We start from the raw sequence: 17953 nt of genomic DNA, 5'->3' as shown, positions 1-17953 counted from the left end.
ATTAGAAATTATGTTTGGTCCCAACATTTTCAACAAGGCTTTCATTATTATTGAGGACAAATGTATGGCCATAATCAATAAAACATTACTGCAACTCGGCCTGCCAGCACCACTACAAAACCGACAAGATGTACTTCACACAGATTATATATGAGAAAAGAACTACAATGTCAAACAGCTTAGTGCAGATATCATGGACAAGAAGCCACTTCTAAGTCAAGATCAGAAAAAAGCATACCATATGATTTTGGATCAGCTAGCAAAAGAACACGGTGGTATCATTTTTCTTGACACTTCTGGGGGCACAGGGAAAACATTTTTAACTAATTTAATTCTGAGCAAAATTGGGTTCAGGGGGAAGTTCCTCTTATCACCTCTTCAGGAATTGTGGCGACGTTAATGGAAGGAGGGAGGACATTGTAAATAAAATCAGCATTTAAAAAAAGAATTCAGGGTCCTTTAAACCAAACTCAAGTGAAAGGCACTAGGTTAGAGAAGATTGTCCTAACCCCTAATTCACACACACTCCTCAAAGTCTATTAATTCACAACTAAAATCCAATATTTTTTTCCCAGAAAAATATATACAGCTCAAATGATTAATCATTTGGAGTTTAATTTCATCAGAAAGTATACCTGACATCCAGCTCTGAAGTTTTCTGGTGAGATCCAATCTTCAAGCATTCTGAGAATTGATGCTCCCTAGATAGACAGAGATTTGATAATATTGATAAATAGTATTTCATATACCAATTTGTATTCATGGTATTCAAAAAGTAAACAAACTGTTCCAGCTTGCCTTAATAAGACACAATGATAATGTATACTCTCCCTATTTCTGTGCAATCCAGAAATACAAGCATAGTATGAGTTATTCTTTATATTGTAGTAAACTCCTTATAACCAAGAATTAGCAAAACTAATAAACAATGCCTACCCATTTGTTGAAATCTTATCTTTACATAAGCAGATATCATATAAAACTATTCAGTCCCAAATTACTGAACTCAAGCCCTTGTTGGATTTTTGTGGCTTCATATTGATTTTTTTTAAAAACATTTTGGGGAATATTGATAAAAACCAACATATCTAAAAATTCTGGTCTGTTGAAGTTTCTAGTTTCCAGACTTCACTATATAAATGCTGGTAAAAGGCAGCACATACACACATAGCGTTGTTCAGAAACATTTCCCACACTTGTGCATATTAATACTGTGATGAAGATCACGTCAACTTGGACTTCAGTTCGAAGGATAACACTTTAATACAAATCTCACTGATGGACAGAATTATTATAACCAAGTGAGCATATGTCTGTGGACAGATTAATGACTTGTCTTTCATTGGTACAATAACCTTTCAAGCCAAACACAAGTTCCCTGACTTTCAACGTTTCAATTAAACCTCAGATAAGGTGAGGAACATACTTCTATGGAACTTTAGAAGTTTGGGAAATGGAGATAGCCAAGGGAACTTCAGGATCACAGAAGGAACAGAAAATAACAGAAGTATCCTTCTTGATACCTCACAACCATTTAATAAGCACAGGCACCACAAAAAGAAACTAGACACTCCTATCTCTTTCTAACTAAACACTCCTACTTCTTTCCTAATACCTATCTCTTTCCACTTATGACTATAACCATGTTGCTTGTATCTTTAAAATTTAAATTGTTTTATGTATTTCCTTGCATAATTTGGTTCCTTATTAGTAGCCTATAATTATCACTAAGTGTTGCATCTTATGATTCTTGATGAATGTATTCTATTTTATTTTTCTTTATGTATACTGAGAGTATATGCGCCAAAGATGAATTCCTTGTGTTTCCAATCACACTTGGCCAATAAAGAATTCAATTCAATTCTGTTCTGTTCTGTTCTGTTCTAAAGAACAAGAGGGACAGAAAGGTGCAGAAAACAGAAACAGGAAAAAAACATCTGGAAAATTGAAGATTTATTAGCACCAAATGAAGATATCATCTGATAAATATGAGCCAGCTCCATTTGGCATGCCCATTCATGTCACTTGTGCCGACGTACATATTTCTTATGGTCAGTGGCTTTGTTTCCCCATTCCCATTCCAACTTGAAGCAATCCCGTGAGAAAAGTGTCAGAGTTCAGTAGCAAATATATGCTTTGCATACTGATGGTTCCAAGTTCAATCACTGGCATTGCTAAGTTGGAGAGTCTGGAGATCTGTTCATAATCAACCTAGACAACATTGACAGAAGTAGAGTAACACTCTAATTTGATATAAGACATCTTCCTCATTTATAAACAGATTGCAAGCAAACTTTGTTTTCCACAATTCAATCCAGACATGTGATTTCAGCCTTGGTCCAGCAAACATACTTGGTGATTCATGCCTGGTCATGAGTAAATCTTATATGATTTGGACCACAACAGTACCCCTGTGCAAGCAAAAGTGAAGGTTGTATCACATACATTTCATACCTGAGAATCCCATTATCAGTTGTAAATTTCAGACCATTTCTTTCTTTTCTTTTCATACCTTGACTATGAACGTCCTAAATACACATTCAAGAGGCTGACTATAAAACTGAACATCCATTTAAATAGCCACTTTCCCTGAATTATAGAAGCCAGCAGTGATCGGAACACATGGCTATGCAAAAAGGCAAGGCCATTTTCATCTAAGTATCATTCATTATCAATACAATGTAGAGCAGGGGTGTCAAACTCGCATTGTTACAGCATCGTTATGTGACATATCATGACTTTTTCCCCTTTGCTAAACCGGATGCATGGGTGTGGCCAGCGTGTGACACGTCCGGGCCACGAGTTTGACAGACCTGCTATAGAGAGACCCAGAGAGTACACTATAAAAAATATCAACAGGTAGGAACAATATCCACAAGTCATTACCAGGACAAAGATAATGATTAATTTACCTAACCTTTGCCATTTCCTGTGTGTCATCACTTCATATAATTTATATTGACTTGGGCAGCTGTACTCTTGCAAACCACTAAGTGGTGAAAATTACAGTGTAGTGTATCACGGTTATCTAATTATCGACCCAAACACTCTCTATATAGTTGCAATGGTGCTGAAAAAAGTGAGTTACAATTCAAGTGAGTACTTGAATTTACAATTGTCACGGTATCCACATGGTCATGTGATCAAAATTTGGGCCTTGGCATCCAGAAATTTTGGTCCCAATTGGCTGGGTTGCAAGTTGTGGACTACTTGCTGTATTCTGTTCTCTGCTATTCAAGGAAACCAAGTTCTTTCCTGCCTCTGAACTGTAACACCATAAAGTGCAGATATACTGTACACATATAACAGAAGTGTAAAATATACATATCCCACAACATTCATCTCATGTTTTTTTTCCCCCAAGATCAAAAAAAAAATCAGCTCAAACACTAAATATGTTTATCTTCTTTTGTCCCAGTTATGTGGGGAAACTTAAGCTCTTACTTTGCTATAGGATATGCCATCAAACACAGAAGTTATTTCATCAGGAGAAGACACATTCACGGTAATAGGATGAGATGAAACCAAAGAATCATCCTTCAGCACTGGGAGTAGGTCATCAATTAAAATTTGGTCCAGCTGTGGAGAAAAAAAGAGTTGATGGGAAAAGTTATTATTCCCCAAAATGATTTACTTAATTAGCTAAAAGCAGGCTAATGCATGATAAACAATGAGCATAACTAAAATCATGCCACATGTCAATCTCACCTATCATGGGATAAAAGGCGTTTTGGATTGATAGCTAATTATCAGCATAGAGAGCAAAGAAATAGTCAAAAAGAGCAAAGAAATAGTCAAAAAGACTTTCTTGATTCTCTAGAATTTTACCTAAAGATTATATAAATATATCTATCATATGTATCATCATTACATATTATAAAATAGCTAATATTTGGTCAAGATGTTTTCTACCATCAAGTTTGATAACTCAAGGAGGAAAATTTATAGATTGAAGCTTCTAAATAAGGGGCATTCAACCTTAGCCATTTTAAGTCTTGCAGACTTCAACTCCCAGAATTCACCAGCTAGAAAGGCTGGCCAGGGAATTCTGGAAGTTGAAGTCCACAAGCCTTAACATTGCCAAAGTTGGATACCTCAGTTATAAATTTCATATGTCAGAGCTAAGTAACTTAATTAAAGCTATCCCACTAAAAATAAAAATACATTGAGTGAAGCTGAATTCCTGTTTTTTTTTTAAAAAAAAAAACATTTATTTGGCAGCAATTCAACAGTATTTTTCCCCAGGATGTTTCATTTAGCCTACAGCCCTGAGATCCTGAATATTTCTCAATCACTAACCAAACCTTATGTTGTCTTGCTTTTGAACTCAAATAACTCAAATAAGGTCAGCTAATAGCTATCGCCTGTTGAGCAGCCATACTTAATGTTTAGCAGGGGTTCCTTTGTTCATATTTTATAATTATACCAAGATGAGAAATTCTTACCATTTGCCAATTTGCTTCTGTAGCATTTACACCCATAAATTCAAAGAAACTGGCAAATCCTTCATTGAGCCATAAGTCATCCCACCAATCCATGGTCACAATATTTCCAAACCACTGTAATAAGTAAAAAAAATAAAAATAAGCAAACAGCATTACAAAAGAAAATGAATTAGAAGAGAAATTTATCATTCATAAATGAGCTATTTACATATTGTGCAAGAGATTTTCTCATTTTGCTGGAAAATAACACAAAGGCAACACAAACCGCAGCTCAAAAAATCCAGTCCCCCACCCCCCAAGAGTTTCCGTTTTGCATTTAGATATAATAACTGAGAACTGGACATTTTGGGTGGCAAAACTCTATCATTTGAAATGAAAATGTCCTCTTTCTCTTGTCAAATACTAATCTAAACTGTTGTAACTTGCCCATATGTTGAGCAGCTATAATTATGGTGCTTTATTATTGAAGCTTTATGTTTGCCTGATTCCAGCTAGTTTTGTTAAATATTGATTGACTTTGCATAAATATTTATCATATGGGAATCAACATATTCGTCTTCCATCTTTGTGAACATCTTGTTTAAATAAATATAACTATAAGCAGCCCTAGGTTTTTTCGTTTCCATTTTCAATATATTTGTAGTATATATATTATATAGGTATTACAATCAAGGTTTACAATATTGGTTACATTAATCATAATTCTCTAATCTTACAATAATACAATAATACTTGTATATACAGGTATATATTGAAGATACATATTACCAAGTGAAACTTGACAGCTCTATTTATAATAATGGTTTATTTGAAAAAACACAGTCAGAACTCAAAGCAAGGGAACTACTCAAGATATCATCAGGTTGAACAGTTTGGGAAACGATTCCTTCTCAGTGATTCAATGACATCTCAATTCACTCTTTTGAAATGCATTTCCATTTAAAAATGATAATAAAACCCTTAGCTGAAATATCCTACTTTGAAAGCCTTTTGTCAAAAGGTGGATAGAAATATTTCAGTATTAAAAGAGACTGTAATTTTGAAAACACAATGTTTGTTACTGGATCATAAATGTTATCCTTCAACCTTTTTTGTGCAAAGGCACACTTTTTTCATGAAAAAAATCACGAGGCACACCACCATTAGAAAATGTTAAAAAAATTTAACTCTGTGCCTATATTGACTATATAATTCTCCCACGGCACACTTTACACTATGTAAATTCTCCCACGGCACACTTTACACTATGTCACGGCACACTAGTGTGCCGCGGCACAGTGGTTGAAAAACACTGCTTTAAAAGTCTGATGAGATCTCTCAGAGCACATTTATCTGAAAATGGAATATGTTAAACATAAGAATTTACTTTAATTTTGATGCAATTTTAATGAGTGCTTGTATTGTAAATATTGTTGGGAAGCCATTGTCTTTCAACCAATCTTGATGAAGAAATTCTGCTGCTAAGTTGAGATTTTGAAATCAGTGTCATTTTTTCACACATTTTTCTTTTCCCTTCCTTTGTGAGAAGAGAGGCCAAGAGAAAAGAGTCCTTATAAATAGCACGACACTTACAATTTAACATGATTTATATATGCTGAATAATACAGAGACTGAAGAATAGCTACAGCTTTATGCTATAGCAGCTGCCAACAGTAAACCCCATCTAAAAATAAAATATTGATAAAGGATGAGGTAAAACCTGTTTGTGAAATATGTATCCGAAACATCAAATTAACCTAATTATTTTATAACTCAGAAGGAAACAGATAAAATTCCTGTCAAAAATGATTTGTAGGTTAAGCACATTATAATTTCCTTAAATATAATAATGTACTTTAGTTTCATGTTGACAACAATATTCAGTAAATCTCCAGAGGCGCTTTGCATAGTGAGAGGGGTGGCATATACATTTAATAAATAAATAAATAAACAAACTATACCTGATGGACAAGTTCATGGGCAACCACAGCTGCCACTCTTTGCTTGTTTGAAGCAGCAGATTCTTGTGAATCGTAAAGGAGATTAGTTTCTCTGTAAGTGATCAGCCCCCAGTTTTCCATGGCCCCCGTGCCAAAATCTGGAATTGCTATTTTGTCTAAATGGAACAAGAGACATGTTTAGCATTCAAACTCTTTCATTTCCCTCTAGTGTCAAACTTGATCACGTCACATGATGTATCGTGACTTATCACAATGTTTTTTGCCTTTGCGGATGTGGGGTGGGTGTGGTCTGCACGTGACGCATCCGGCCCGTGGGCCACCAGTTTGACAGGCCTGCTTCACAGCACATCTGCCTCTCAACAATCTGACAATGCCTGCTTCTGTGCTTCCAATACAGAAACTCACAGTTGGGTATGACAGGATAATACCTATGAATTCCATTTTATCTTTCTACAAAGTGAACTTAGACACAACCCTCCATATCATTCAAGGAAACCTATAGATTTAAGAGTGAAAACATAATTGAAAGATTGCAACTGATATATCAAGTATGGCACCATGAATGTGTCCCCCAGTCTGTCCATTTTCTTAGCCACTGAATGAATTTTAAGTAGAATGGGTTCAACAGGAATAGAGAGAGCATGAGAAACTAAGAGGCAATAAAAGAAGATAATTATTGTAACAATTTATATATAATGATGATGATAAGGACAATGATAAGGTTCAGTATAAAATTAATTCATTTTCTCTCTGCATTATTAGGGTAATTTCCCAGTTACCATTACAAATCTTCATTCATAGCTCTCCCTAATATACAACAACTTTTATATTTAATTTTCTCTAAATCTGCAAAACTTCAAAAATTATCAAAACTGTTGCTTTTTAGATACAACTTTTAGAAACATATTATCTTTATATGTGAATCTTTAAAAAAGAGAGATTTGTCTGCATGGATTTTTTTTCTATCATTAGCAGATTTTTTTCCCCTTCTACAATACCTTACAGTCATTATATCAACATTGTTATGTCATATACTTGTACATATATATGATATTTCGCTTCTATGTTTACACACCTTTATACACAGTTCTATATATATTTATATATATTGTTTTTTTGACTTAATTAATTTTATTTTTGTTTTGCAGCCATTTGTACCAATTGTTCCAAATTTCATAATATTCCGACTCTTCTTTATCTTTTAATTTCAGTGTTAATTTGTCCATCTCTGCACAATCCAAAGTTTTTTTAATCACTAATTCGTCTGAGGAGGTATTATTTTGTTTCCAGCATTGGGCAAATGCTATTCTAGCTGTAGTTAGCAAATGTGTTAATATGTACTTAATTTTCTTTGTATATTTCCCTTTGATTATTCCCAGCAAAAAGATTTTGAGTTTGTATTTTATCTGTTCTCCTGTAATTTCTTGCACCCATTTCCAAATTTTTGTCCAATATTTTTGTGTTTCCAGGCAGGTCCACCATATGTGATAAAAAAATCCCTTGTACTTTTTTACGCTTCCAGCAGGTTGGCTTCACGTTTGGGTACATTTTAGCCAATCTTGTTGGTGGTAAATGCCAATGATAAAACATTTTGTACATATTTTTTTTAAGTGCTGCTGATCGTGTTAGTTTATAATTTGTGCTCCAAATTCTTTCACAATCCACTAGATCTATGTTGTAGCTAAAGTTTTTGGCCCACGCTATCATGCAACCTTTAACTTTTTCTTCTTCTAATGTTATTTCTAATAAATATTTGTAAATTTTTATTATGAATTTATTTTCTGGGCCAATTAAAATTTTATCTATTAGTTGTAATTCTGTGTATATTCCATATTCTTTTACATCTTTTTTGTATCTCAATTGGAGATATGGCCACCAATCTATATTTATATTTTGCTCCTTTAATTCTGGATTTGTTTTCAAATTCCCTTGGCTGTCTAAAATTTCACTATATCTAACCAATTTCGATAGATCTAGTGTATTGGGATGTGTCATGGCTTCCATAGTGGAAAGCCATGTCAGTATTTTCATGTAATGTTTTTCTCTAATTTTATTCCAGGATAAAATTAATATTAAAGGAATTAATATTGAAAATAATTATGCTAGAAATTCAAAAAGTACAGAGAATATTGGAAAGGGACTTGAGATTATAGAACAAAGAACAGAAAGAATGGAGGGAAGAGTTGAGAATATTTACAAAACGATGATGAAATTTGAGGATATTCAAAAAATTGCAGAAAAACATGAACAAAATGATAAGAAAATTGTTGACATTGACAGCAAACTGAGAGTGGAGGGAAATGATACATGTGGAATATTGAAAGGAAAGATCGACAAACTGGAACTCTATCTCAGACTTCAAAACATGGAAGAAGAAAAGAGAGAAAATCTGGCAGAAACAATGAGAGTAATTTTGGCTGAAGCACCAGTGATAACCAAAGGCAAGCTGATGGAAGGAACAGATGGAGGGTTTTGAGTCTTTACAAGATATGCAATGAACAACAAGCTACCAAGAGAAGTCCACATCGGACATATTAAGAAAACAATTAGAATGCAGATTTTACAAATGGCAAGAGATATTGGACTGCACTTCTACTGGAAGGATACAGGATGATGAAATGAAATGTCACAATAAAAATTAAGCTAAACTTAGTTAAATTTTGAGTATTATGTATAAGACAAAGTAATAATAGTTATAGTCAAATAAATGATTAACAATGATAATAATGCATTTATATACACTAGATTGATAATACGAAATTTTATATAAACTGTAAGTGAGGACTATGGAGATGATGTTGAAAAGTTTTGTTATAAAAGATAAACAATCCTATATAGAACAGAATATAAAGATGTATTACCATTGGATGATTTCAGGATGATGTCATGAAATGCCAAAATATAAATTTACTTTAAATTTAGTATACTTCACATAAAAAGGATGTAAAAAGGATTAGAGAACAAGAAGATAAATTTTTTTATAGGATATGGGATTTATTTTATCAGTGGTTAGATTAAAAAAAATGAAATTGAAAATTACTAGAGAATGTTACCAACACCAAAATAATAGAATGATTTAGAATAGGATACAAAAATATTTTATTATTGGATATATTGAAGATGATGTAATGAAATTTTATAATATAAATGAACCCATATTTAGAACACCTCATTTAAAATGATAGTAATAGTCAAACAAATGAAGTACTATAATAATAATGTATATAAATATATTTGATTGACAATATGTGACTTTATATAAAGTTTAAGTGATGACTATGGAAAGGATGCACAAAAACCTTGTAACCAATCAACACACTGTACGCAATGGAAGATGTTTTTTATGTTACATGTCTTGTTTGTCTATGTTTGTTTAAAAAATAAAAACTTTAAATTAAAAAAAGGAACAATCCTTGGAGGAGAGTCTACAATATTGCCACCAGCTTAGAAGTCAATTTGTTTCTCAGATGGAGAAGCTTCATGCAAGAATTTTGGATTCAAAAATCCCCATATCTTCTTTCTTTATTTTTTTCAACATGGGTTTCTTGACTGGTAGCAGTGGTGGGTTCCAGCAGAGACTACTGCTGGTTTGTTCAGTGACGCATGCATGCACAGTATAGCTAAAACTATTCTGCGCATGTGCAGAAGCAAAAAACAAGATGGTGGCTCCTATGGCACCACCGGGAGAACTGGTTCAGGGGCATTGCAGGCCTGGGTCACTGCCAATTCCAGCAACCCAGGCCACCAAGCTAGTACCGGTTCAGCCGAACCAGTCTGAACCAGTAGGAACCCACCACTGACTGGTAGCTAATATAAATTTCTACTTCCTTTATACTTATATCTATCACAGTTAACTCAGAATCTGATAACACTTATTTCATCCTCACAGTAACCATTTTATTTACTGAAAGTACTTCTAAAGTGTGCTTTATTGAGTGGTCACAAAATTATAAATAAAAATAGGTATCTAAATGCATAAAATACTTGCTTAAAGTGGATTCTATCCAATTCAATTGAGATATGTTAATCTTTCTCAATTACTTGTTGGCACTACAATGTTAAATTGTTTTCCAAAACATGGCAATGATATACAATATGTATGATCCACACCCAGAAAATACCCAAGTTAAGGCAGAAGAGTCAACAGCGATTGACTACACATTGCTTGGAAGCCAAATATGTAGTTTAATGTAATGTATATGGTTTGTGTATATGTTCTGTGGTCCTTTGAGCCTATTCTGAGATAAAGATTCTGTTTTAAAATTGTTTCCACTATTTGCACTTTGTTCAGCTTGATGTACTTTCCTCCTAGTTGAGAAATAAGATTAAAACTGCTTGAAAAGAGAAATCTGTTGCCAATCTGAGTAGATTATACTTGTTGCTGTGGACCAATAATTATATGCCTATAAAACACAACTGTGAACAACAAAAAGCCAATTATTTCAACTTAATCTTAGATACAATTTTCAGAGAACATATAAACTAAAAACAAAATTTCAACATTCATTAAAAATGAAAAACAGAAATTTACCCAGTTTTGGAAGCGAATAGTTCATTCTGAAATAGTCTTCAAAGTAATCAAATACAACTTTGGTTACATTTGCTGCATAGCTGGCTGTTTTTAGCTGGAGTGGTTGGGCATAAATGCGAAGCTGTAAAACAATATAGAAGATATTATCAGAGAGATTCCACCTTGATACTATATTTATTCAGTTACTTCTTCTAAAAGCTAACCTTCCTGATATCATTTGAAATGTGGTATTGCAGGCTACTTTTGCTGACTGCCGACTGTCAGTAGTTTAGCAGTTTGATTTCCCACTGGCTCAAGGTTGACTCAGTCTTCCATCTTTCTGAGGTCAGTAAAATGAGGACCCAGATTGTTTGGGGCAATATGCTGGCTCTGTAAACTGCTTAGAGAGTGCTATAAGGCACTATGAGTGTGCTGTAAAGCACTATGAAGCAGTGTATAACTCTTAAGTGCTATTGCTATTAAGTGGAGTTACAGGTATTCTTTGAATTACAAATGGAATGGAACCTGCCCATTCTATTTGTAACCTGAGGATTCGTCGGAGTGACGAACAGGCCAGGGGAAGCCCGTAGAAGGCTGAACAGAGCCTCAGAGGGCCGTATCCAGTGGTGGGATTCAGCCAGTTCTCACCACTTTGGGAGAACCGGTTGTTAAGTTTCTGAGCAGTTTGGTGAACTGGTTGTTGCAAGAAATCATTAGGACTGAGAACCGGTTGTTAAATTATTTGACTCCAACCACTGGCTCTATCTAGCACCCCAGAGGCTCCACTTCGGCCTGTAACGGGCCAGAGGAGGCCTCTGAATGGCCAATCAGATCTTCTGAGTGGTGGATTAGCCACTCAGAAGCTCCATTTCGGACGGCAACATGCCGGATGAATGTTGCAGACCCTTTGTAGTTGTTTGTAAGGGCGAACAACTGCCATGGTGCTGCAAGATTTGTAGTTTCGGGTCTCATTCGGAAACACTAGGGGGCGCTGATCATGTAACTTTGAACCTTCGCTAAGGGAATGCTCATAACCCAGGGATTACTTGTATTAAGTTATGGACAAGTCATAATTTTTTTTCAAACAATTTTATTAGTAAAATTGCATATTTTGACAGGTTTATTGATATTGTTAGTATCCTTGATTAATAATGTCCTACACACAGACACACACACAGACACAAAACAATCCTTTCATAAAGGATTATCTCTGTGAATTATTTATTAACTTATGTTCTCAGCATCTTGAATTTAGTACAAGCATAAAATATATCAAGATAACCATATAGATAATATATCATTCCATGCAAAGTCCAAAATGTTTTGGATATTATGAAAGTTCTTTTTATGCTTTCAGGTACAATATAATTCTTTCTCCTTTTTTTTGTTAATGTAATCTTCATTAACAGAAAAAAGCCAACATTTGGTAAGATACAATATCAAAGCACTGGAGCAATTTACTTGAATAGGATCCTGTTAAAATACAACTGGGTTTCTGTCTTATTTGATTTCAGAAATTGTGAATCTGAATTGAATTGAAAACATAGCCTCAGGTAGCAAATGTTTGTTCATTATAGTCTTGAATAAAGAATCACAGGATTGTGAAGGTCATCTCATCTGATTCATTCTATATGTAAGTCTCTATTTTAATATTGAAAGAACTTCCAAAGCAGAGTCACATATTAAAGGGTTTATCCCAGGGGTAAAATTCAACAGGTTCTGACAGGTTCTGGAGAACCGGTAGCAGAAATTTTGAATAGTTCAGAGAACTGGCAAATACCACCTCTGGATGGCCCCAGAGAGGAGTGGGAATATAGATTTTGCAATATCCTTCCCCCAGGAGTGGGGGGGCGGAACTTTGCAGTATCCTTCCCTTGCCACGCCCACCAAGCCATGTCCACAGAACCGGTAGTAAAAAAAATGAATTTCACCACTGGTTTATCCTATTATTTCATTGAAATTTCCAGCCAATTTTTCAACTGCCTCATGAAAAGGAAAAAGAGTATGGAAGAACTAGGTATGTCTAGACTAGCAAAGAGAAATATTAGGGATGACATGATATCCAATACTTGAGGGGCGGTCACAGAGAAGAGGGCATTGACCAATTCTCCAACTACCTGAAAGCAGGAGAATTAATAACAGGTGAAAGGTTATTAAAGAGAAATCCTGCCTAGTATTAGGGAGACATTTTCTGATGGTGAGAACAATTAATCAGTGGAATGGCTTGCCTCCAGAAGTTGTGGGTGCTTTTTTTTAAAGAAGAGATTGGACAGCCATTTGTCTGAAATGGCATAGGGTCTCCTGCTCCAAGGTCTCTTCCAACTCTCTTATTCTATAATTTTTCTATGACCATTATGCATCACTTATACACATATCTATTAGGAGATATCAAGGTTTTAAGCAATAGCATGAGGTCGTATGGAATCAAATTTGATTTGAAAGGGAAGTTATTATTTACCGTATTTTTTGGAGTATAAAATGCACCTTTTTCCCTCAAAAAAGAGCCTGAAAATCTGGGTGCATCTTATACACTGAATAAAGCATTTTTTGACTCCTGAAACCCTGCTCCCTTCACCAAAATGGCCATGCAGAGCCTTTAGGAGGCTTTCAGAGTGCTCCCGGGGGCTGGGGAGCACAGAAATGAGCAAACAAATGGCCATTTTTTGCTCAATTCCCCCCCCCCCCAGCCTCCAGGAGCACTCTAGAAGCCTCCTAAAGGCTATGCATGCCCTTTTTTTGACAAAAAGGGCCCATTTTGTGAAAAATGGGCCATTTTTGGGAGATCTGAAGAGTGCAAAAAAATTTTTTTTAATTTGCCTCTTCAAAATCTTGGTGCATCTTATACTCTGAAAAATATGGTAATTTTTCATTCAGATGTTAGCCTATCATAGGCTTGACAAATTATGCTAGAAATAGCAAATAGTATGCTACCAAGTCATACTAATTTGTGGTAGCCTACAACACAATAAATAAAACCAAAAGTAAAAAATATCCAATGTAAAAGTTCCTATCAGTCTATATCAGTGTTTCTCAACCTTGGCAAGTTGATGGTGTGTGGACTTCAGCTCCCAGAATTCCCCAGCAGCTATTATGGCTGAATTACCTTCTCCTATTGGTATCTTATGATTTGTCACTTTGTTGTTTGTATCTTATTATTCATGATAATTTTGATTTACCACTTTGTTGTTTATATGTACACTAAGAGCTTATGCACTGGAGACAAACTCCTTTTGTGTCCAATCACACTTGGCTGATAAAGAATATTCTATATTCTATTCTAAAGAAAACCTAGCCACAATATTAATAGGATAATAAAACATCAGTAACAATAACCTTATTATTGTAATCAAGCTTAATCTACATGGAGGCAAACAATAACTTCAAGACCCCATCAAAGAGTTCCACTGCAGTTCCTTTCTGGAAAGCTGCAGGAGTAAGTGCAATTAGGGAGAAGAATCACGTGAAGTGTTAATACCACTTTATAATGCCTTGGTAAGGCCACACTTGGAATACTGCATTCAGTTTTGTTGCCACAATGTAGAAAAGATGTGGAGACTCTAGAAAGAGTGCAGAGAACAGCAACAAAGATGGTTAGGGGACTGGAGACTAAAACATATGAGGAATGGTTGCAAGAACTGGGTATGTCTAGTTTAATGAAAAGAAGGACTAGGAGAGACATGGTAGCAGTGTTCCAATATTTCAGAGGTTGCCACAAAGAAGAGGGAGTCAAACTATTCTCCAAGGCACCTGAGGGTAGAACAAGAAGCAATGGGTGAAAACTAATCAAGGAGAGAAGCAACTTAGAACTGAGGAGAAATTTCCTGATAGTTAGAACAATTAATCAGTGGAACAGCTTGCCTCCAGAAGTTGTGAATGCCCCAACACTGGAAGTCTTTAAGAAGATGTTGGATAGGCGTTTGTCTGAAATGGTATAGGGTTTCCTGCATAGGAAGGGGGTTGGACTAGAAGACCTCCAAGTTCCCTTCCAACTCTGCTATTGTATTATTGTATTGTATTAAGCAGGTTTCTCAAGATAGGGGTCATGAAAATATCTGGACCTCAGTCATACAAAACTTAAAATGAGGACTTGGAATGGTTCCCCTTGGAAAAGATGCAAAGCATTTAAAATAAATAGAGTAGAGCTCAATATTTGTGTGTATATTTATTGTCAATATAAGAATGGTTTGCCTTCGTCTAAAATATTTCTCAATTTTACAACCCAGCCTTGACTTTCTTATTGCTTTCTCCATCCAAATAAGCAGGGCAGAGTCTGCTTGGTAAAAATGGGGTATGGGGGTGAGGGTGTGGGGGTGCTGATCAGCAAAACTTGGCTAAATGCTGCCATCTGCTACGTCAAACCACCACACATATCTGGTAGGTTGTCGTGTAGTTTGGTGGTTCACCGAGGGGAGTGGCTTCTCAAGGCTGGTGGATGAGTATTAGGACATTCTGCACAATGTATTCTATTTAGCTGAGGTTTTATTTCACACTTACTCTGAATACATGGTTTCATTCAGATCTTAGATAAAAGTATAGTTTCAAGTATCTTCTCAGAATGTAGCATAATTACATAATTAGAAGAAAGTCAAGCAGGCTTCAAAATTATAAACATCTTTACTAAATCTTTAGAACATGATATAAGAGAACTTTGTGAAATAGCACAATGGAGCAGAAAATGATATGGTCTCTTTTTGCAGACAGAGAAACCCAACCACGGGAAAATTACTTACGATATGACTTTTGGTAAAAGCTATAGTTTGCTTTTCATTCATCCTTGAGAAAGATTGCAAAAATAACCAACGTAGAACTTACTGGAATTCCACGAGATGATTTTCTTTCTTCGTATTTAAACTGGTGCACAGCCCAGGCCACCAAGTAAGTACTCATTTTCACAGATTTCCTGAATATTGTCTTAGTCCATTTGTCATCTATTGGAACTGTTTTCTGGGGAATAAAAATATGGAAAAAATAAGCGAAATGCTTACAGATGAAGCATTTCTGTAAAAGAAACAATTGCCTGTTATGATTCTTTTATGTACAGAATGAAATCCAGAAACTCAATATTTTTCATTGTTAATGTTCTTGGACTATATGAACTGCATCTAATTCAGTTTTCTGTAGCTCTTTGTTGTCATCTTGTTGTCCTCTGGATTTAAGGTGAGCCAAAATTATCTCTTCTTTGTTGCTGGAATATTGCTGAGCAGAATTTTCGTACTTGATTGCTCTTACTATCTTGCAATACATTTTTTCTTCTAAATATAATTTTTATTAAGGAATTTAATTACAATAGTTGAAACCAATGCATGCTAAACTTTGAGAAAAAGAAAAAGAATAGAAGGTAAGAATAAAAAGTGTGAAAAAAAAGAAAAAAGAAAGAAATGACTTACAATCTTCATCACAAGTACAAACAAATTTAATAACTCTTCAATCACTATACGGTTAAACAGATATCTCTTCATCATGTATCTCATTTCTTACCTACAAGCACATTCACAAAACATAAAGTTTTCAATCATATGGTCAATAAAAGGGTCATAAATGATTCCCAGAACCGAGCAAGAGAGACAGAGAGACAGAGACAGAGAGAGAGAAAGACAGATAGATAGATAGACAGACAGACAGACAGACAGACAGACAGAGGGAGAGAGAGAGAATCTTATTTTAACCTTGATCATTAACCCAACTGTATATCCTTTCCTTTACTATAAACAGTTTGCTTCAACAGAGGGAAACTTTAATTCAATCAAATATTCGTGTAGAATTTTACTTGTCTTTATTCTGCCACATGGGTTTCGTCAAGGTTTTAACAACCTCTTTTGTAAATCCAGTAAAACCTTCAACCTCTTTCTTTTGCATATCCAGTAAAGTATCCTATCCAAAACATTATCTTGGCTTATCATTTGAGGTTCCACTTCTCCCGTTCCTTCATTATGTCTATTAGGCATAGTCTATCCTCAAAAGCAGACTAACAGTATCAATATTATAATTACTAATTCCTGTCTTGATCCCCATTAATATTTCCAACATTATAACATTTTGTGTCATATTATAAGCTCTATCATCAACTAACATCATGAACAGGCTTGCATTTTTTTTATCCTGCTTAAATCTTAAGTACTCCCTAGGATCTAGTTTCTGATGTCATCACTTATCTTGTGTTATGACTTGTAATAGCCAGGATAGCCAAAACAAAACTGTTTCCCACGGCAAGTTGTTTATTTTTTAAAGTTAATTCTAAAATCTTATATGAAAAATAAATATTAAAAATATATTAACTCTTAATCCTCTTGCAACGCTTTTAGATCAAAATCTCACTTAGCGTTTTGCTGTTTATTTCAAAATTTAAACTTAACTCTTTACAAGCTTTATGTCTTATCTTTCTTTTGTTCAGAATTGCAGATAACCTCACCTGATGAAGACTTTTAAAACTTACCATTTCAAAGATCTCTAATCGTTTGAGATGATTAATAAGCAATTTCCAAAAGTGGTTGGGAAATGTCCAGCTTACCAGAAATTTAATCAAGTCTTCAAAGTAACTTCATTTCTATTTTTCCCCCCCAAAAAAGTTCTATATGCAAACTTTTTTTCTAGAAATAGGATATGGAACCCAACTACAATTACTTAAGGATGTCTGCTGATAAGCAGATCCCACTGAGCTCAAATGCCCTTATTTCCAGGTAAATACATTCAAGGCATTAAAATCAGCCCCTATTATACACTTTTGATGATATTGAATAGGAGTGTTTGTGTGTGAGAAAGAGGAAAAAATACTCTTCATCAGTTCACTATTCATAGAAGATTATACCAGAAATACCCCTTGTTACTTATCGATATTCAGAAGGGGAAATCTGGAAGTTATATAGCAAGTGTGAATTGGCCACAATGCAACACATAATCTGTACACATAAGCATAACTGAAACAATATAATTGAAACTACATATAATCACACACAGTTGTCTATTGGATCCTATCCTTTTACACTATGGCATTTCCAGACTTTGGGTTATTCAAAGAAAATTGTACTAATATGAAAAAGATATTGTGTCATTCTTTTTAT

At 34.7% G+C, this 17953-nt stretch overlaps 1 protein-coding gene across 2 annotated transcripts in view; it reads right to left on the bottom strand.

The window, feature by feature from the left end:
* Positions 1-17953, bottom strand: part of ENPEP (glutamyl aminopeptidase) — a 62213-nt gene that overhangs the window by 33602 nt on the left and 10658 nt on the right. For both annotated transcript variants that reach the window (XM_032224414.1, XM_032224413.1), the window contains exons 3-8: positions 15708-15839; positions 10917-11037; positions 6386-6540; positions 4446-4559; positions 3445-3579; positions 636-701 (exon numbers count right to left, since the gene is read on the bottom strand). In XM_032224414.1, the coding sequence (XP_032080305.1) occupies positions 636-701; positions 3445-3579; positions 4446-4559; positions 6386-6540; positions 10917-11037; positions 15708-15839 (723 nt within the window). The remainder of the gene's footprint in view (positions 1-635; positions 702-3444; positions 3580-4445; positions 4560-6385; positions 6541-10916; positions 11038-15707; positions 15840-17953) is intronic.

Source organism: Thamnophis elegans, chromosome 9, assembly GCF_009769535.1.
Source record: "Thamnophis elegans isolate rThaEle1 chromosome 9, rThaEle1.pri, whole genome shotgun sequence".
In the NCBI taxonomy this organism is placed as follows: Eukaryota; Metazoa; Chordata; class Lepidosauria; order Squamata; family Colubridae; genus Thamnophis; species Thamnophis elegans.
The sequence above is the reverse complement of the archived record's forward strand: the minus strand, read 5'-3'. Positions and strand labels throughout refer to the sequence as shown.